General features: G+C 38.4%; 1 protein-coding gene across 1 annotated transcript in view; it reads right to left on the reverse strand.

The window, feature by feature from the left end:
* Nucleotides 1–22,419, reverse strand: part of SPON1 (spondin 1) — a 207,712-nt gene that overhangs the window by 17,906 nt on the left and 167,387 nt on the right. The window contains exon 7 of the mRNA XM_075163225.1: nucleotides 16,806–16,870. Within this exon, the coding sequence (XP_075019326.1) occupies nucleotides 16,806–16,870 (65 nt within the window). The remainder of the gene's footprint in view (nucleotides 1–16,805; nucleotides 16,871–22,419) is intronic.

Raw genomic sequence — 22,419 nt, forward strand, 5'->3', positions numbered from 1 at the left:
TTTATTTTTTCCACCAAACACATATGTTCTTCCTTACTTTTTTGAGATTGAATTATGAATTTGTTAATGTGGGTGTCAGACCATCTGTCAAACAATGAAGTTTCCCTAAGTCTCAATAATACACATAACATTAAGACATTAATTCTTTTTATAAGCATGACGTAGTTTTGTGATTAGGTTTTTTTCAATCATCACTTAATAAATGTATACAACTATAAATGCAAAGACTGGGGTAAACATGGTACTTTACAATAGCATGTGACTTCATGCTAGGGGAGGTAGAAATTTGCAGCCTTGTGCTGCTAGTATACAACCCAGCATTATTTAGTCCTGTTTTCTGTGAAAAATAAGAGACTATGTTCTTTTCTCATTTACGTGGAGCTCTGTAGAGCCATTAAAATAGAGTTCCAAGTTGCGAGGGCAGCATATGGTGTTGGGTTTAGTCATTCTTGTTAAGTTCCTAAAATATTAATAAAATGGAAATTCATATGATTAAAGCTTTTATCTTATATTAATTATCCAAATATATACATGCATTTTGAGCTCAATCACACCCAATCTCAAATGTAGATGAATTATAAAACCTGGTAAAAATGCCAATTATTTTATATGGATTTTTAAAATGTGTTTTGTCTGAGATTTACTGCAAGTAGTTCTTTCAGTTTTGGTGAAACAAATATTTCTGCTTTTTGGGTAAAATTTAGAATTTATATTAAAAAAAAAAAAGGCACTAGGAAGATTTTCTGTTTTCAATGTGAAACCATAAATTTGCCATTTAGATCCAATTCTTACTTGAAAGCTTTCATTTTGAAGTCAAAGCCTTTTAACAAAAGTGTTTTGATTAGCTCTGCTGATGCATAAACTGCTCATTCAACATAAATTACTCCTGCATACAGCTGTGAGGAGTTTCCTAACACTTTTATGAAACTTCCAAAGTACTTCAAGTCATACAAGCGGAGATCACCTCATGGTTTAGGGAAAATGGTGGTCCTTAAGACGGCACATCAGCAGTGTGGAGGAAGGATATACCACAGGAAGGAAGGATATACCACAGGAAGGAAGGATATACCACAGGAAGGAAGGATATACCACAGGAAGGAAGGATATACCACAGGAAGTTTTCTGACCTAAAATATAGTTTAACCATAAGCCAAATGCAAAGCTGAAGCACCCAGAATTGTTTCGCAGCTCCAGAGAGATTTATGTATTTCCCTTCATGTTATCAAAAGTCACAAATGACTTTTTCGCTATATTTTTTTATATATATCAGATTGTCCTTTATGCATTACTATTTCTGATTAGACCAGGGGCAGAATTCTTCTATTCTTGACTATGTTAAACTTTACTGGTTTAATCCCAGCTATCTATAAAATCATAAAAGGAGAAAATAGCTGAACCAGACGCACCATCGTGTTGCCATAGAAACAAGCAACTCTGTCTGGCCTTCTCATTCCTCTCATTTTGTACGCAAAATCTCCAAACTTTGAAAATGTTTCCTAGTACTATACTGTCATTTTGTGGAAGGAAACTTCATTTACATCTGGATTGACAGATATTGGCTTTTACCCCATTTTAGGATAGACAGCACAACGTGACAGTGGGAGATAACAAGAGAGATAAGGATTTGTGGGGGGGAAAAAACCTCCAGAGATTTACAGAAATAAAAAATAAAGACACACATGCTGTAGTGGCACTATCAAAATAAAATGTTGCCATGCAAGAATAAAAATATACACTTTATAGAACACTATATTTGGGGGTGGGGGGAAGCAACAGAAATCTTTGCAGGCTACCATCATATCCTATTCCTGGGATGCATGTCATCAAACTACTTAAGTAAAGATGACTTTTAACTGTAAGGCTCAAATAGTACATCCACGCTAGTAAAAGATTACACTTAAAAAGCACAGAGCTATCAGAACATGGGATTTTCTTTTTTTTTTATGGCTATATCTCTTTGCAGTAGTAGATACCATGGAATGCCTAGAAAGTTCTGCAAGAATTTACTGTTACTACCGCAGCTTATGACTAACTAGATTTTTTAAAAGTCTAAACCCAGAAATATTAAAATTACACCCCTGTTCCTTTGTGAGCAGTTGACCATGAAACCTGCGTTTTTTAAAGACAAAGCATTTGCATCATCACCACATAACAAATACCCTGCGAGAAAGCATTTTTTCCATATAGGACTATAACAAGATATCTCATCGAAAAAATCTGAACAAGGTATTTACTTCAATTGACGTGCTTGCATTTCTTCTACAGATAATGTGTTTTTCCTCTGAGAACTGGCTTCTTTTTGGCTTTGTTATATTTCCTATGAAAGCTTTTACTTTGAAGAAGTTAGTTTCTGAAAAAATAGGTTGGAATTTGACCATTTCTTAGTTTTAGGACTTCAAGATAATTTTTTAACTTGTAATTAATGTAAGGAAAATATGACTTATTGTGGAATCACTAAAGAATGCTTCACATTTACATCTGTCTATGTGTTACATAAAGTCAGGTACTGATTACTTCTTGCAAGAGTAATACTGTTGGCCATGACATAGTGTGCAAATGCCAGTTCATATGTGCTGTTTTCCCCCACTTCTCCTGCAGTTTCACCAAAATATCTCACTTTTAACTATTACAAATTGTTTTGCATTCCAAAAGGCTTCAATCTGAAAATGTTTCCCCCATCAGCCTGAGCTCTGCATTCTAATTTTGTTATCATTGCATTTTACTGGCTTCCATAGTGGAAGCTTTCGCAAAAATTTTGTTCAGCTGTTCATGCTTTACACGGCATCTCAAATGAGGTCAGTTCCTGAAGAACTAATGAGCTACCAGATGTTAACAAGGGATCACAGGGATACTGAGATCTCTGTACATTCATTAAACTTGGTCAGTTGTGGATGAGTTTTTCAACTCATTGATTATCAAGTCATTTTTCCAAAACATGGCAATACAAGACCTTCATAGTTAAACAGCTATTATAACATTTTAAACGTAAGTAAAACATTGCATTTTCCTCTAACTTGGCATGAAAATTTCAATCTATATACTTAACATGCAGTGAAATTAAACCAATCGAAGATAAGGTATTGTAATCAGTATCCTACAAGGTGAACTATAATTGATATATAACATTTCCCACATTTTGCACTTGTTAAAAAAATGAATCCATTGGTCAAATTCACTCAGACAAGAAAATGATTGAGCATGCTATTTTCCTCTGTTCAGGCAAATCCTGAAATCACTTTCTACTATTCTGTGCCAGCAATGAATTGTAACGTGGGTTAATGACACTGCGCAGTGTCCCATACGAGCACAGAGGGACAAGTACATGGGTGTTTTAGTCAAAATGAGAGGTGCACTTCTGAGGTGAACTTCCCGTTGTGCTTTCCGGTTCATATCCCGGAGCAATCTTGGAGTGCAGACCTGATTTCCTTCCAATCAATCTAGCCTGGAGCTTTTCCCCCGTGCTCCCGCTGCCAGCAGGCACCCGCGTGCCATGCGACGAGCACGGCGGGCACCCAAAGCAATATCCCATCCCCAAAATGCGTCCCTTCCTCAGCACTGTTCCACTCCACAGATCTGCTCCTGTTGCAGCTTATTTCTTACAGATGTAGACAGCTTAGCTAGCTATTCATTATGAAGACTGCTCATGGTTATAAATACATACACTATAGAGATTGCAATGCTTTCACCATAGAATTAAAGTAGGGTTTTAAGTTTAGATGATACATACCTCACACAAAATCTTTTTAAAATATTCCCAGAGTGCCTATTTAAGGCAAAGTATGGGCCATACAATACAACATTACAACTTCTATTCTTATAAAAGGATATCTGTACTTGGAGAGAGCCACGTAGGGATTTAAAAAAATACTTTCAATCATCTCAAAATTTAAATCAACTCATCTGTCAAGAGAAAAGCACATCATAATTCTTCAGCAAAATACTCATATATTTTCTTTTAGGATAACACAGATCCAGTGTGATGTCAAATATAACCACATTTCACTCATCCCACTTCATTATAACCGCAAGTCACTGAGAATAAATTTGTAACTCAGACAGTTCATCAGCCTATTCCTTGTTTCAATTCTTCATGCTTTAGCTACTAGCAATTTTATATCCTTTTATTTTCAGTTGTTCATGATGACTTGTTATCAATGAGACAGGCTTGTACAAATTTAATTATTTCTTTGCTGGAAGTTTTATTTTCCTGGATGCAGCTGTTAGTGATTTAAAGTCATGTTATTGTGAATTCAGTGCATTACAGGTACAGTAATGTTGCTGTTATAATGGCAATGACTAGTTTGGCTTTTACGGCTGACGTCCCAACCATGTGTTAGCCAAGTAAAGTTCACACTACTATAGTCAAAGATCTGTTGATATTGTAAGCTATTAGCTGCAGTTAACACCATAAGCTATTTTTCCTCCCCCATAATCCCTAAAATGGTCATTAAGCTTTGCTTCAGGCAACAATCTGACACTGTCTTAGCATGATAGTTATTTAAGTTTCATTTTTAATCAGTTATTCTTTTTGAACTGTTCGTGCTATCCACTTTCCTGTATGGCGAGAGGCTGTACTCTCACAAATCTTATTTACATAACTACTCACATGAGGAAAGTTAAATGTATGAAATTGTCCCATATACTAAATGAATAATTACACACCGAAGAAATTATTTGCACCTTAGCTTTGGAGTAAATCAACTAACATTAATGGCATTAGCATGCACACTAACAGAAAAATTTATCTGTAGTATAGATATTAATTGATTTTTTTTTAAGAAAATAATCTAAAATTGAAGGAATATTGAACTTCATGAGTAAAGATCGTGCTTCTGTGGAGCCTTACAGTACCGTTATGCTTCTTCTGCAGTAGTACTGCTATTAATTTTATAATGTATTCTATATAATGATTCAATATGTAATATATTCTGCAAGGGCTATACTATTCACAGTTCTGCTACTGTATTAAAAGAAAGAATGTCTTTCAAAAATCTGTTGTAACATCAAAACGTTATTGGTGTCCAAAATAGCATGGGTTTTTTGGAACAGGACTGTGAGCTCCTCTGTGTGCGCCTTTCACGCCCCAGCTCCCTAAGCGCGGAGCCACCAAAGTTCCACTGTATCACAAATGCTCTGAAGTCACCAGGTTACACCCACAGTATAACAAATAGTTGCCCATGTGACTTACATTATTTTCTTTTAATTAAAATAATGTCCCAGGCCTTCATACGTCTTCACCTTTTCCTCACCAAACGATTTAACAGCTGCTTGGCTTTATAGTACACTTTTCTGTTACAAGAAGAGAGTTAACTACACTCACTTTTCTCTGTTAAAAGAAACTTGAAGGTAACGCAACCACATGCACATCATAAGGTGTTCAATGGGTTAAATGCAGCTATGGAAGGATATATAAACTTGTAAAGCAAGAAAATATCTGAACCTTACTTTCTTAAAAGTACAGAGGAAATGGAAGATAAATGCAGCATTCAACCAATTAGGAGAAAATGTCTAACAAGTATGCAAGAAAAATGAGCATTATAAGGAATATAAGTAGCAGCAATAAATAAGAAGCTTCTTTATTTCTGTATAACCCTCTGCTGACTCTTAGTCACACTAGGTGAAATTATACATGCATGATTTATTTTTCAAATCATTAGGTGGAACAGTGTTTATAAGCAATTTGTATAATCAAATGTTAATGACATACAGTGGATAGATGATTAAAGGACTATGATATGAGCTTTTCTTATCACTCTGGAGAAAACAACAAATAAAATTTAAACTATGCCCATTACAGCTGGTTAATTGCAGCTGTATTTTGCCATTTGAAATGCCAGTTAAACCCAAATACAAGTATGTGTGTTCTTTTTTTTAATTCTTAGATGGGTAGTCTGAGGATTTGATTAATTAAGCAACTGAATAATTACTCATTTCTGATGTATATTTTTATAAATTACATTCTGATACCAATACCAGCTATTTATGGACAGTGCATTGCATGGCAGGACAGAAAATCATTTCAGCATTCTTAATGTGGTAAGAAGAGTCACGTAACTGAAAGTGAGCAACTAATTGCAGAATTTGTTCACCTAGACATCACACGAAACAAAAGTTTTCTGACGACATAATATTTTAAAAGAACTAAAGGCGCAATTTCATTTCATATGAAATATTTTAAGTGGATGGATAGGAACTGGAGTGACTGCAAAATTCAAACCCCCGTCTTCTCTATTGAAGTTGATTAAAGAAAATTGTAGGTACTTTTCAACGAGTTTCAGTTTGTATGCTATGAGGAGGTTAGTGTGGTACTTGTGAATAATTCTATCAGCCCTTAATAAGATGCTCTAGGAAGACTAATTCACAGAATTAACACAGACGTTGTCAGGTCTCTGGCCTCTAGGGCTCTGGGCATTTCATTATTTTTTATCTAAAGCCTCTCTGTTATCAAAGCTGAAAGGCGCATTGATTTGAATCTTCCCCGCTCAACGCTGATTAATATAGATCTGGTAGAGAACAGCATTTGGCTCTGACATGGGGATTCTGAGTTACACACAGCAAACGTCTGGCTCCAGAGGGAAGCAGGAGGGAGGTTTCTGCCAGGGTTCGGTGCACAGCGGGGTCCCTGCCGAGCCAGGTGGTGGCAGCACGTTAATGAGAGCCGCGGCACGCTAATGAGAGGCAGCCCAGCCCCGCGCTGGCACAGAGCAGCCCCGGCTGAGGGCGGTGCCCACAGGTGGGTTCATTTGATCATGAGACGATAAACGGACCATGGTTGGGTTATGTGGATTTCCTGAACAGTTAAACAAACACTATCGGCTCTCCGTAAGTCACGTACCTCCCATCCCTACAGAAAGCGTAGCATTCCCTACAGAAAGTGAAAGCATTTCGAGAAAGGTCGCTTAAGGTGCATTTATAGCATAGAAGCATATTTTTATTTGGGTGTGTTCAGGCAGCAGCTGATGCAAGACTGGGCAGCACACCTGATTTCAGCACATACCAACCCTATCTGAAATGCCTTAAAAAATGTCGCTGGCATAAACTGCTTTATTATTTTAACCTTAATATTTATAAAAACTAACTGCAGTAGCCAATGTCAAAATTAAAACATGATACAAGGGAATAAGCAAGTTGTTGACACTAGCTTGGTTTTATCAAAATCAGAGGCAACAAGTAAACAGGGAGAAACAAAAATCTTTTTTTTTCTCCAGTAAGATCATTGATCGAGGCCATGAAGCTACTCTGTACATGTTTCTTTTTCCTCCAACAGTCTCCGCATTAAGTTCTCCAAAACAAATTACTCCAAATGTAGAGAGCACAAGAAGGTACTGATTTGGATATAGGCTATAAATATTTTTTAATATAGGTCTTATTAAAGGAAAAATGCCAGCTTTAGTTGTGGCATGCGTGCACGTACATTTTATCCACATACGCAGTTTAGAAAGAAATGGATAATTCACATAGATGGATAGGTAAATTAATTTCTCAAATTCTCCAGATAGATAGTTCTAAAGATCAATTACATAAATCCTAAAAAAGATTACTTCTGAAAGATTTTCAGAAAATCTTAAAAAGCTTCCTCAAATAACGTATTTATTTTATAGGACAACACAAAAGGAAATGCCTACTTGAAATCTTCATTCTAAAAACTACTCCATTTATCATGAATGTAATACAAATGTATGTAATTTTGTCCTTTTCCCAGCACAGAGAAATTAAGCAAGTAATGGCAAATCAATTTCAACGAGATCTAAGCGAATTATTTGTAAATTATCATTTACTTTAAAAGTGCATTTTTGGGTAAACAGAAACATTGTTTCTTAAGGTGAGTTCAGTAAATATCAGTCAAAAAAGGAGACAAATCTAAGTGTTTTCTTTTCCAAAATTTACCTAATTCATGCATTCTATTTTAAGTAATGTGAAGGTGTTAAAAAAAAAAAAAAAGGCTAAAAACCTGGAAATTGAACAAAGTATCTTCTTTAGCCAGGAACAGTCTCTCTTCCAAGGCAGCCAGGGAACTGAAAAAGCTATCATCATTGCGTAAGTGCCACAAAATAAATAGAGTGATTTCTAATTGATGAGAACATGCAACTGATCTGTGCTTATTCCACACATGCCCCTTCCCCACCTTACAAAGCTGGTTAACTCACTGTTTACCAAACATTTAGCGATTAATCTCCTTCAGAGAACTCTTCAATCTCCCCTCCCTTTTCTGGAGGGGCAAATCCTAGCGCTTGCTTGCTTTCTCTGGCTAATAAATATTTAATCATTCCACACAAAGTGGCAAGGCTTGAGCCAGAAGAACATGATATGTGATAGTAAAGGGCTCTCTCTGTGTAGGTTGCTGGTTTGAATTTTACATTCAGAGATAGGTGTTACCATTCAAATCTCATCAAGGGGTGATACCCTTTATTTTGCTGACCATATGTGTGTGTGGCTAACGTAAAAGGTATACTTGAAGATCAAGCCCTCACTGATAGGCAGGGCAACAATTAAATTATGGATGTTAATATGGTTTAGTTGTGATCTGTTGCCTAATAGAGGTCCCCTGACTCTTGTGAAAATGTAGTGAACTTTGGGAACACTGAAAGTTGGTTGTATTTTTATGCATTTAGTAATGTTACTAATAGCTATTTAGGTATGTAAACACTTCAGGAACTGAGAGTTTGAGAATTAGGTGTTTACAGTAAATGGTTGCCTAAATGGCTTCCAATGTCCTTTTGTAAATTAGCCTCTCTCTGTGAACCTCACAAAACTTGCAACATATGAGGAGGTCAACAGAGAGGTTCAGCAGCACATCATGTTTACATGGATGATGTTTATGTTTCAGCTCTCTGTCATCTGATGGAACTGATTAGATAATATTGGTAACATTAATGTAGTCACAAATCGTTAGTAAAGATGTTTTCACTGTTGAAGACTTCTTTTAAGTATGCTACTTAAGGATATTTATCAGTGAGACAATATCAGTAAGACAACAGCACATTAAGGCTGTGTGAGTTGTAAAGAGCAGAATATCAGACACAATAAATCGAGATCTTTAACAATGAAGCATAAGATGAGAAGTGGGAGTTCTTCCATTACATTTCAGAAGACAGTAAAGAGCTAAATTTATGACTTAAGTGGTTCTCCATTTAACAACATCTAAGTAATCATTCAATGACCTAAATATGGAGGCTACTTTAAGGAAGAGAAGTTTTGTGGGCACAAGAAAAGCAGAAGATTACAGTACAGTAAAAAAAGCAAAAAGTAAAAAATGTAAGTAGAAAAGAAGTAAAACAAGAAACAAACAAATGCTGAAACTCCAAATAGATGAAATTCCCTACTCATCTGTGGCTTGGCTTTCGATTTCCAAATGAAGACTCATTGATCATAGCAAATTCACTGCAGGATCAAAACATAAACCAAACATTTTTTGCTCAAATTGTGGCAGAAGAATTCTGGAAGAAAGCAAAGATTGAAAGAGCTTTCACTCAAAAACAAAGGAAGGAAAATGCAAAAGGGTACGTCAGCATATTTTTCTCCAGCTAGTATGATCCACCAACTCAAACATATTTTGGATTAGAAATTTTTGCACTTCCCATCACCTTTCTATAGAATACCCTTCATTTGATTTCTGGAACAGTTTAGTTTGTTGCCCAGTTTAGTCATATTATCTATCTTGATGCTGAAAACCATACTTGGGAATACCCTGTTGTATTTTCTGCTATCCTCCTTGCAAGCCAGGAAAAACACCCTAATATCTTTGGAGTCAGACAAAAGATATCAAGGATATGTAAAACTTGAAATAGAAGGGGATTGACAGAATAATTTGTAGGGGATGATGAGGTAACCATACTAACTTATAAATGGTTTGGACTAAATAGTTCTATCCATCTGAAGTATAAAGGACTAGGCCTCTTTTTCTCTAAGCTTCACTTTTGAGTGCTTACTGGAGTGTTTTCAGGTAAGCTCCAAATAAACGGGGAAGAGCTGCTTAAATGGACGAGAAAAAGAGTAAGCTCTGCACACAGTCAAGAAACAGAGCAAAACCACAGGACCATGACTACTCACACAAACGCACAGAGAGATGAAATGGAAACAGAAGAGACATAAGGAAGGAGAGGATAATATTCCAAACTTCAAATAGTTCAGAATTCTAATAAAGAAAAATGCCTATCACTTCGATGTGCATTGGCTGTAACTAAGAAAGAACGGAGGAGGTAAAAAGGTTGGAAAGCAGTGGTGTTTTTGCATAAAAGAAAAAGACAAATGAGAGAGGAGCATGAGAAGTAATGCTTGTGAATATTTCAGAAAAACCTAACCTTTTAATGTCAGGTACTCTCACTATGCTATTTTTCTAGATAAAATATCTTGAATTTTTGCATTGAAACACATTGTCTATAGGTTGATCTACTGAGCCTAAAATAATTAAATAAACTGAAAAAATTAATAATTAGAAAACACATGATGTGCTTAGGAATAATTACAATCATACTGCTGGAGACTCCTATACAAATGTATTCTTTCTCCTAGCTAGGGCTGCAGACTGAAACTCTGGCAGGAAAGGAACAGGAAATAGGCAGCTAATTTATGCAGGGAAGTGAGGTCTGCTTGCTGTTTTTTTTAGAATCTGAAAGGTTTTAGGACAGAAAGTTAAAGCTACTTTTTCAATTAATTTTTTTTTTTCAAATCAATATTGCCTTTTTATGTATCATGAAAAGCCAGAATTAACACATGATATAAGGTACTGAGTGTTTAATAACGGAATACGTGACATACTGGAGAATAATTTCCATCCTATGTCTGATCTGTGTTTGCATTTATCAGTGTTAGGCTATGTGTACATGGAAGTCCATATTCCACAGTATTGCATAGGGCTGAATGCTTCCCTGGTTTACAGGAGCTAGTGATTAGACACATTGAATTACCATTCAAACCTCCCTTAGCCTATATTAAGAGTGAGCCATATACTTACACTGGACATATTTTTGAAATGTCAGAAACTACCCAGAGAGATGTCTATTAATGTGTGACTCCTGTCCAACCATCCATTTCCAATTCCACTCTTTTTTTTTTTTTTTTTCCCCCTGAGAGCTGAGAACTGTATGGTGAAATGATATTCCTTCTTCTGATGCTATATCTTGGCTTGGAGGTCCTGCCATTTTGGAAAATCAGAGATCCACCTGAAGAATCTGCTTTCTCCTTCTCCCCAACCATCACAACAAACATGCTGTTATATAAAAGAAAGATACATGCCTTTCCCTGATGGTGAGGAATCACAGAGGACGTAGTGACCGTGAAAAAACAGGCGGCTGTAAAAGCAGCAAGTGCCCTGACAACGTTGCGTGGCTTGGATTTCACGTTAAAGACAATCCAGCTCATGCCAAGATGTGGAATTGACAGCTTCTTCTGTGCCCGACAACTGACCCCCCCCCACCTCCCCAAAGGGTCTCGTTTTTCTTCTTGTAACTGACTCTGTAACTCACATTATGGAGTGGGACTAATTGATCAGGATTTGTGCTTATTTTCTTCTGGTGGATTATCCTGGAAAGCTCTTATTTAGATAAAGGTGTGTGTTGAATGAAAAAGCGGGATGTTGTGGTTTAACCCAGCAGGCAGCCAAACACCACACAGCCGCTCCGCTCACTCATTCCCCCCCCTGCAGTGGGATGGGGGAGAGAATCAGAAAAAAAAAAAAAAGTAAAATTTGTGGATTGAGATAAAGACAGTTTAACAGAACAGAAAAAATAATAATAATGATGATAGAATATACAAAATGAGTGATGCACGATGCAATTGCTCACCACCTGCCGACCAATGCCCAGCCCATCCCCGAGGAGTGATCATGGCTCCCTGGGCAACTCCCCCCAGTTTATATACTGAGCGTGACATCCTATGGTATGGAATACCCCATTGGCCAGTTGGGTCAGCTGTCCTGGCTGTGCCCCCTCCCAGCTTCTTGTGCACCTGGCAGAGCATGGGAAGCTGAAAGTCCTTGACCAGTGTAAGCACTACTTAGCAACACCTAAAACATCAGTGTGTTACCAACACTATTCTCATACTAAATCCAAAACACAGCACTATACCAGCTACTAGGAAGAAAATTAACTCTATCCCAGCTGAAACCAGGACAGGGGATGTCACAATAGACATATCTGGATTTGAAATAAAGTCATAACAAATACAGCCAAAAAAACCCCCAAAAAACCACCCATCCATCTGGGGGAAGGGAATTCAAGGCAAGATTTTTAAAGGTATTAGCTCCTGTGGAATTTGATGTGTACTATCTTTAAAAGTCTTGCCTTCTTTATCCCCAAATTCTTTTGTCGTTGCTTGATTATTTTACAGGTGCTGGATATGCAGATTTGGATACCAGTTGTACTATCTGTATTTGCTGTATTTTATCCTTCATACTGCCAAAGGCCAATGATTTGCAGCTGAGTATGAAGTAAAATTTGATTCTCCCTGAAACACAGCTGAGAGGAAGGGAGCAATGAGCTATGCTCTTGTTTATACAAGTAAGATAAGAAAAACTGCTTTCAGTTGACAGCATGCTGTATACTGATACCATTACACTCAAGGAAGAATGCATTCCCTGCAAGTACTTTGAAGTCAGAATTTCAGACACACAACTTGGTAATACAAACATAAGCAACAGCAAAATGTTTTATTACTTGGTCTGGCGCTCCTTCTCATGCTGCCAATATTGCTCTCTTGGTTGGGTAACCATAAAACTAGTTCAGAAAGATCACCCAAAACTGCCTCCTGCATGCAACAACTCAGGAGGGTTTTTTGCATGCTGGTGCCTTGGATAAGAAACCGAATGGAGGATAATGAAGATGAGTAATAGGAAGAAAAAGGAAAAAGAAAAACAGTAACAAAAAGCAGGCATATGCAGGAACTGAGGAGAGGAATGATAAAAGACATTAAATCTATGGCAGGATGTAGTTTCCATAGCATCATACTGTACTGGGAGACGACAATATGTTAAAGTGTATTGGCTTTAATTGTAATTAACAGAAAGCATTTAAGAAAATTACTTAGTGTCATTATATCCTTCCCTGCTTAGGGCTGGCAGCTGTCTCAGCCCATTCTGTAATTTCTTGCATCTGAACTCATTTCTGAAGCCAAAGACCTCTCCCTCGGGAGGCACTTTGTGCCCACTGGGTCTGCACTGAGAAGTCTCTATTTTCTTCTCCCCAAGCAGAAGAAAAACTCCCAGTTATATTTCCCTTCTTATCTCTGGTGTCATGAACCAAAGGGTTTTGGCATCACTGTCAGATTTAGACACAGACTTACACACTTCATGCCCTCAGTCCATACAGAGCTTGAAACATTACCTAATGAGGTACGACTGGCCTCAGGAGTCACAGCCTCATTGACCGGCATCAACAGAGTAGAAGAAAAGCCATTTAACTCCGTGATGAATCCATGGGAGGTGCCCAGCCAAGACCATCCTCTCGCACCACTTTTTCACAAAAAAGTTGAGAGTGAACAACTTCAGATACTTTCTAGGCATATTCTTTCACAGACATGCCTGCAAATGCTTCTGCAGCATCCTCCAGATGTTCTTCCAGCCAATTCTGGAAGAAACGCAAGGGCTCACCAACTGCTCAAGACGTGGGCAAAAATCAGCAGCTTGCCTTGCTACAGCCTCTGTAAGGAAAGGAGATGCTGCAGTCTCCCTCGCTGTTTTGGAAAGACGGGAGGGGACCGGCAGCCGCCGGGGCAGGCGCAGTGCCCGTCCCGGCTGGCTGGTGATCACCAGGGCTGGTGCCCAGGGCTGTGCTGAGCCTCGGTGCGTGCTCCCACCTGGTTTCTTTTCTCTCGGGTTTCCCCTGAAAGGGATGAGTCTGACTGAGCTGGTGCCTGCAACAAGCAAATACCGAGCCTCTACGTCTCCCCTCCGTGGCAGTGTCTACCACCACCTGTGTGGATGTCCCTGCACTCCAGCCCCATAACCGGTGGGTTGTTACTCTCAGATAACGTGTTCAGCTGGGGCAGCAGCCTGGTGCCCGCGGTGCCTCATCCCGGATTCCCCACAACAGCATGCAAATAGATTAATGCTCTTACAGCCCTCTCACAAGTTTTGGAGGTAATTGTTCCCCTCCTCCCTCTGATTTTAAGTGTAATCGCTGTAACTAATTTGGTACTGTAACTTGGATAGTGTTAGCAATTAAAATTACTATATGGGATCAGGAGATAAACTTGGAAGTGTGAGCAGGCTGAATTTGCCAACTTTCGACACTTTAGGCCTCCGTAAATTGGCTCACTAGTATTATGCATTTTGTAATTGTTGTAAAACACATTCAGGAAGGTTTTTAGGCTGTGCTTATTACGACACATAGTAATGCCACTTTGACACCACTATCACACCGTATTATATATTAGATATATAACTAATGATTATGCAAAAGAAGGTTATTCATAACTTTTAGTCAATTCTTGATTAGTAAGGTGGCTGTGTTATGCGTAATAATAGACCAAATGTTTATCCTGAGCAGTCATTGTCCAATACTTGCACAACCCTAATCTAAATTCCAGGAAGGACCATCCATAACAGCAAATGGGAAATTAACACCAGAAGTTAATGGCTATTGAAAATTTTGTATTCTTTTGAAGCTTAGATCATATTTTAAAATGGAATCAAAAAGAAGGACATCATGGCAAAATACGACAAAAAATTATTTTAAAAGCCAAAAATCCAACACTACCTGTAAAGTGAAGGAACATTTGTTAGGGGAACCCTTGCACAGCATTTGAAAGCACAAATACCAAGATTTATTCCTTTTGATGTTACTGAAAGGTGAGAATTACCATATAGAAAAGGTAAGAATTGACTGGAAGAACATCTGGAGGATGCTGCAGAAGCATTTGCAGGCATGTCTGTGAAAGAATATGCCTAGAAAGTATCTGAAGTTGTTCACTCTCAACTTTTTTGTGAAGTTTCTCAGTGCTGTATTAAACTAGCTATTATGACCAGGGGCAACATATTTTAATTAGCTTTGGTTTTTGTTATGTCATATATTCAGTGTATTTGAGAGATGATGGATTGAGACTCTGGAGCAGGAGATCCTCTCTCCATCTTTCTGTGAACAAAGTACAAACCTGCTCTCCTGTCAATGCCAAAGCCTTCCACGCACCCAGAGCAGTCAACTCCTAGTCGTGTTGTTCACTTTGATACAGAAACACCATACATAAATGTTGCTTCAGGAAAGTAACGGAAATTGGAAGGAAAAAATAAATGGCTTGTTTCAGTCAGAACTCACTGTAGTAGAACAGAGAAGTGGAAAAAAGTTTCCATTTTAAAGTGTTAATTTGGAGTGAATAGAAAGAAGGCAGCAGGGAAAAAAATGCTATCCACAACTACTATGTGGCAAACACTACCAAATCCAAATACTGAAAATTTCAGGGGAATAAGACCATAAATAAAGAATGCTATTACTGTCACCTGGACTGACCACTTGCATAACACCAGCCAAAAAAAGCCTAACCCACAATTCCTGTGCAGAGCCTACAACTCTGTCTCAGGGTTAAAATATATTCAAGTGATGGAAAATCCATCTCATGCTCAGGTAAGCTGCTCTGAAGGCTGGTCACACTGTTAAAGCCTTTTCCCATACCTTTAGTGAGAATTTCCTTGTCACGAATTTCCTTCCATAGCTTCCATGCTACGAGGGATTTCATAGTGGTTTTTTTTCTAGATTAAAGACGGATCAGCTATCAGAAATCTTTTCACTATTTAAGCTGTGCTCACCCCCTAACCTTTTTTTATTTTTTTCAGGGGGGGAGGGGATAAACTGAATAGCTTAAGTCCTAAGCTGCTTAAGAGTTTCTAAGCCTCTTACGGTGAGGTATATTTTCTAAAAACTGAACTCCTTTGCAGCTTTTTTCTGACTAACCTCCAAATTTTCACATACTTTCTGAAATACAGATGACAAAACCAGACACAGTGTTCCACTAACTGCTTCCCTTATACTTTTTACAGAGGAAACAGGACTACCTGGTCCCTACAATCTTGCAATAGACCAATCGCCCTGCTTCTCCAAGGACTTAATTTGACTCTCAGCTAATGGGGTGACCCCTTATACTGGGTTCTCATCTTTAGTCATTTCTTCTAAGTCTCACTCATTTGGGCCTGGATAATTAGTACAAACTTTGGGCCAAGCACAGAGAAGTTATACAGGAACAACCCCCCCGACACTCCCCCACAAATACAACCAGTAAATTCAAGAGTATCATGAAAAAGAGTTTTGTCCTCTTTTCTGCTGAGTGCCCGAGAGCCCACAGTTAGGATCCTGGGAAGCTAGCTAGCTGTCTCACTTGGTAAAACAACCATGGTTATACTACCATCAGGATCATGATGCCATCATAGGGTGTTTCAGATAAGCATTTTAAAGAATTACTCCTTTAGGATTTTTTTGTTGGTGGATTGAGGATTTGCTGTATTGACACAGTGCGTTGTCACAGTGCGTGACACAGGATGCAAAAAAATACTACACGTAGAATAGTACGATATATTTTTGAGCAAGCATTGAATAAACATCATTGTTCAATGAAGGCACAAACTCCATGGGATAATCCTTCTCCTGTAGCATTTAGTGAATCAAAGCATGTAAAAAATGAAGAGATACTAAAGAGGAAAGAACAAGAGAAGCAATTGTTGGCAAAAAAACCAAAAAAAGATTAAAAACTCATCTATCAAAATATTTTTAGATTGTTTCTTTACAAGAGCGAATGATTATATGAGACAATGAGTTTAGAGCAGTCCATTAGCCAACACTGAACACAAGGCCATTGAGACGTACTATTCCCCACTTACTTACACATTCAGAGGTTGCCAGGCAGGCCACTGTGCTTTTGCCTTGATGACTGTTAAAACCTCATCGCTCTGTGAAGAGACACAAAACAAGAAAGTGATTGGTACAATTTTTCAATGAAAGTAATACGATTTACAGCAAGAAGTAAGAGGTACTAGGTCAAACTCTGCCTCCAAATTCTGACTATGAGAAATTGGCTTTGTCCTTTTTGTTATCTGAGCACCTCGTGTCCTCAGCTGCACAGGGTTCCCCAAGGAGCCTATATGAACGCAGGAGGCAGGAGCAGCAAGCAAAGGCAGTCAGACCTTGGGCATAGTCTCTTTCTCTTCTGCAGGAACTGAAGCGAGCTTAAAAGACCAGCAGCAGTTCACAGACCATGTTATTTTTGCATCATGAGCTGAAGGGAAAGCTTTCAGAGTGGTGCACTGTGATAAATATAACAGGTGTATATATATATATATAAAAAACAGATATAATATAACAGGTATAAATAAGAAGATCTTTGCATTGGGGAAATACCCCAAACCAATATGACCAAACTGAGTTCGTTCTGGTAACACTATCGCAGAGAGATAACTGTGCTGTATCCTGGGCTGTTAGTCCACATGCAGTAGTTCATTAGCAAAACGTATATCTTGGGCTGTTGATTTTGTGACTCTCTGACAATCCCTGTGGCCTGAGGAACTTACCAGGCTAAAGCAAGCAAAGACAGAAAAATTGCTCTTAATGCGTTACAGATCCATGGGCCAAGAGGCAAAAACTAAAGGCTGCTGCTCTAGGCAATCTAACACACCCTGTGAGCATGTATGATGTATTATTTATTATCCTCATATATGTAAGGATGTAAAGAGTCCATGGTGGATGCACTGCAATCTCCTCCAAGTAAAGCCATTGATAACACTTTCTCTTTGCTCTTCATTTACTCACGTAAAAATTACAGGGTGAAATATAGCACCCACCTATGGAAGCCCACAGTGTGGCAAAGCATGGTACAAAGACTATTTCCTAAAGTCTGCAGGAATTCCTGCATCAGCAGTTCTAAACTTTGTATTGGTACAATAAATCCAGGACAAAGGCAGGAGACCGTTAACAAGGCTCTGATGCTCAAAAGACATTTATCACACTTTTTTAGGAGCATTTTCCCCATCTCCCTTAGGAATCCACCCCAGTAATTTGCCTAGAGGAACACAAAGTTCACAACTCACTCTCATGATTTCTACTGTCTTTTAAAAGTATTTCCCAATTAGACTAAGAAATCCACCTCATACATTACCAGTAATTGACACTTCCAACAGCGCTGACCTTTCAGTTTAGTGATAATAGTTCATTTTCCTGCTTGATAGCAATAGTTCCAATACCCCAAACTAGCTCTAGTCCATATGCACCCCCTGTTTAAAGAAAACAATATTCACTGGTTGTCTCTACCACTCTCAATATTTTCTGACTCCCTCTTTTTACTAAAGCAAGGTAATTACAGCGCTGATGGGCCCTCTCTGTAACACACAAGGTTTTCAGTCTCAGGAATACATATGTGGCATGACCTCTCCCTCAACCTGAGTGGATGGATAAGCCATTTCTTGAAAATCCTTTTTAAAAATACAGATGCTTGACCAAAGCCTATACTACATTAAATGCCCTGAGCTAATATAGCTGAAAGTCTGACTTTATAAATGCAAGTAAGTATAAAAAGATTTAATCAAACTCCCATACTACTAATGTAGTTTGAATAAAGAGAATTTTAGGATGAAAGGGAGCAATCAAACAGCACGCAGCAGAGCTATGCCAGCAGGCGAATTCCCCAGGGCAGGCCCTGGGTGAGCAGCAGCAGGCTGAGCTGCAGCACAACCCTCTCCCAGCCTCCCCGCCGGGCTGGGTGGCACCGAGCAGGAGAGATGCATCCCCTCCAGGTTCCTCTATGGCAACCTGCTTCTTACCTCCATGCCTTCAAAAGTGGAAGAGACAGCTTTCCCCTCAAACTGATTTAAAAGGAAACTGATTAAATGAATGAAGTTAAAAATCTGAAGTTAAAAGACATTGCTTGTGTTTATCTGTCAATGGAATTTGCCTTAATTTTTAATTTTCTTTTTTTCAACTTCCTAAGACTTTCCAGCCAGGCATATCTTCATTTACTTGCCTTGAGAACACCTTTGCATTCAAAATTATAAACTGTGTGTTGTACATCTCAAAGAAAGTCTGTTATGAGCATAGACGGTTACGTTTATTAAAATAATACGCTGCTTATCTAATAGAAGCCCATAATTATGTCAGTAAAATCCAAATCACTTGTGTCTGAAAGCATTTTAACATGTGCTATTCAAATTAAAAATGCATACTAAGAGTGGATGAACCACGATTAATAGTTCAGTAGTAAATGCAGAGGGAAGGAAATAAGGAACAGAGCATGGCGCATTCAGCATGCCTGAATTTTTAAGGGAGGTGAGAATTCAGACGCGAGAGCTGAATTCATGGCCACTTCCTGAACAGTAACCAAAATCAAGAGATGCAGAATCCAGCATTCTGATGGGCCTGGAACAAAAGCACACATTTTTGATACCTAGAGCTCCTTGGCAATTACACAGGATTAAGCTGCAATTTGTTTTTGCAGACTGTCATTCTAATTATGCAGTCATTTCTATCATGCAGCTTTATAATTTTTTTTTTTATTAAAAAATGTAACACCTACACTGTTATTAATGTCAGCGTATATTTACTTCTACATGCACTGATAGACAGACAGATACCTGAGCAGATATTTTGTACACTAAAGAGTTTTTCTTGGACAAGTGTTTATGCCAAGAAGATGAAATCCTGGAAAAACAATACAGTACATTCTGCTTGCCTCCTCCTTGGGTCTGTGAGGCTGCTGCCATGTGAGGTCTGGCTGCGAGGCTTTGGGCAGCCTGGGCAAGCCAGCTCCACTCGCTGCTTGTGGTGCCACCAGCCTGCATCTCTCCAGCCTCCTGCAGGGAGCAGGCTCGGGGAGCTCCTCCCGAAAAGCAGGGACCTTCCGCTGCCTCCAGCCTCTCCAGCTGACCTCCGCATTTTTAAGGGAACATGATAAACTTAAACAGCCCAGGCAAACAGCTGTTATCCACCACACAAGTTCACAGCCTTGTGAACAATCTATAGATAGAGAGCTATCTATAGAAAAGATACAGTGCTTGGATTTGCTGGCCAATCTCTTTAGCTGTAATTTATTGGCAGATGGTAAAAACTGAGAGGATATGAAATGCCTGAAGAGAAACCCACAAATTAATAATATACAACTAGCTGATATAACCCAACTGCCTTGAATAACCCAATTGCACAGACTTTACAGTAGAGGCATCAAACACCACATAATTTTTATGAATTTTAGTTAACATTTTCTTAGGGCTTGCTGTATTACATTTTTCTCTCCTCTTCGCATTCCCAAAGTTTTGCTTTTATTTTTGAAGTAAACAAACTCTCAAATTCACATCAAGGTATGGCAAAAAGAACTAGGATGTTTCACTGTTGTATGTTGCAAGTTGTCTTGTCATCATTTTTTGTATTGGCCTGGGAAGCAATGATTCCCAAGTAATGGAACTGCTAGATTTTGAAAAAGAAAACCAGATCATTTGCCCAATGATGGAGTGTCGAAACGTTACAATGTCAGAACAAGTTAAAGGGAAGGGTACCAATGCTCTTGCTTGGAGCTGCTGAAAATCCTTTACGTAAAGTCTGATGCAAACCTCTTCCAACAACAAAAGGAAAAAAACAAAAGGGAAGAAAACTGTCAAGCCCATGGCATGCCTTTGTGCGTATGGAAGTTGTCAGGGAGCAAATCTGGGACTACCTGTCAGTTGTTACAGAGATATACAGGAAAAAAGTTGCTACCCTCTTTCCTTTTCACATTGAAGGGGGTTTCCTCCTTGAGTACAAATCACAGAATTGATACTTGGGAATTTGCAATTGAGTTTTTGCTCAGCTTCTTTTGGACATATCGGTATCACGCAATGGAGTACGGGTATGAAATTCTCCCGTGAGGGGATCAGGGCATGTGGCGCCGCGCTGCACCGCCAGTCAGCCCCGGCACACCGCAGCCGCGCGTGGGCAGCTCCTCATGGGAGCAACGTGCTCTGCTCCTTGGCAACGCGCTTGCACCAGTGTGTCTCTGCCTCCATTTGCTGTGAGAACGTGCTACTGTTGATGCAGCATCTCTGCTACTCCTGTAAGTAGGAAGTCACGATTTAATAATTAAATTAGTATAAGCTCTCAGGAGTCTTCATGGTAAATCCTTTTGAAACGTGTAGCTAGGCATAATCACTTACAAAACTTGGTATAAAATCTTTGTAGAGCCTACTGAAGCCGCTTCTTCAATTTCGGTTATTAGTTCAATTATATGACTTCAGTTTCCAGTTGAAGTAGAATGAACCCTTCCCTACACGCTCAGAGCTTGCTCAAAAAGCCCAGTCGAGCCAAAGTAGTTTCTAGAATGACTTCAGTATTTTTTGGATTGTGGCCTAAATTAAAACACGCAAAAATAGCAAACAATTATCCTTCTCTCCAGATCCCCTTTCTACATTTGTGCTTCAAGCTCTGGGTGGGTGGTTGACTCAATAGCTGTTCCCTATGAAAGCACTGTCCTCCAAAAACCTAATAGTATGATTCTAAAAAGTCGATAATGTCATTCTAATGCAGACAGCCTTACTGACATTCTGAAGTTGGTAAAAACTAATCATTTACTTTACATCCATTTGTTCCTGCAATGTACAAATGAAGGTGCACATAGAATAAAGTCATTAAATGGCAACAAATAGAACCCTACGGTATGAAACCACTGCTAAATTAGATCGTTCAGCTGTGCACTTTACAAAAGATTAAAACATTTCCTCATCTTCAAGAACAGAAAGTGGGACATAGCTTAAAAAAGCATCATTGAAGACAGAATCTTATTTGAAGTCTTTCTCAACCAAGGGGATTTAAAACAACTTGTTTAAAGGGTAATATCTATTAAAATGTAATGAAAGCTTTCAGCAAATGTTTTAAGTATCGTCTGAATACCTTTAGAATAAAAGAGAGATTAGTAGAATCTGGAAAGCCACATAAACTATTTCATGTGCTCCTGTTGCTCTTTGGTAACGATGTGATTAGTATCTTTTCTGTACTGGAAGTTATTTTTATGAGTAATTTTTATTACTATTTTTATTTTATGTGTGCCAAATAACATTAGAAAATGTTACTGTGCAGATCACTTATCACTTCATAATAATGATTTGATTCAGTTCAGCTAAACAGATGACAGTGTATTATCTGACATCAAAATCAGAGTCAGATTCAATGAACTGTGGGAATGAAAAACACCTGTTTCGTGCCAGAGCTTAATTTCACTCATTTCACATCACCACTGCTTGGCATTCATTCGATTGTTTTAGAACAGAGAACATTTAATTCCTTCCATAACACTCATCTTCTTAACATCTGAATGCCTTTCTATCCACAGTGGACTTATTTTCACAAGATTCTTAGAAAGTACAAAAAGCAACATTATCCTCAATTCACAAATGATAATCCAATGTCTTCTGGAAATAAACCTACATATCTGAGTTTTAAGATAGCATCTCCACTGCAGGATCATCCTTTCCCTCAAAAAATAATT

Source organism: Calonectris borealis, chromosome 14 (assembly GCF_964195595.1).
Source record: "Calonectris borealis chromosome 14, bCalBor7.hap1.2, whole genome shotgun sequence".
In the NCBI taxonomy this organism is placed as follows: Eukaryota; Metazoa; Chordata; class Aves; order Procellariiformes; family Procellariidae; genus Calonectris; species Calonectris borealis.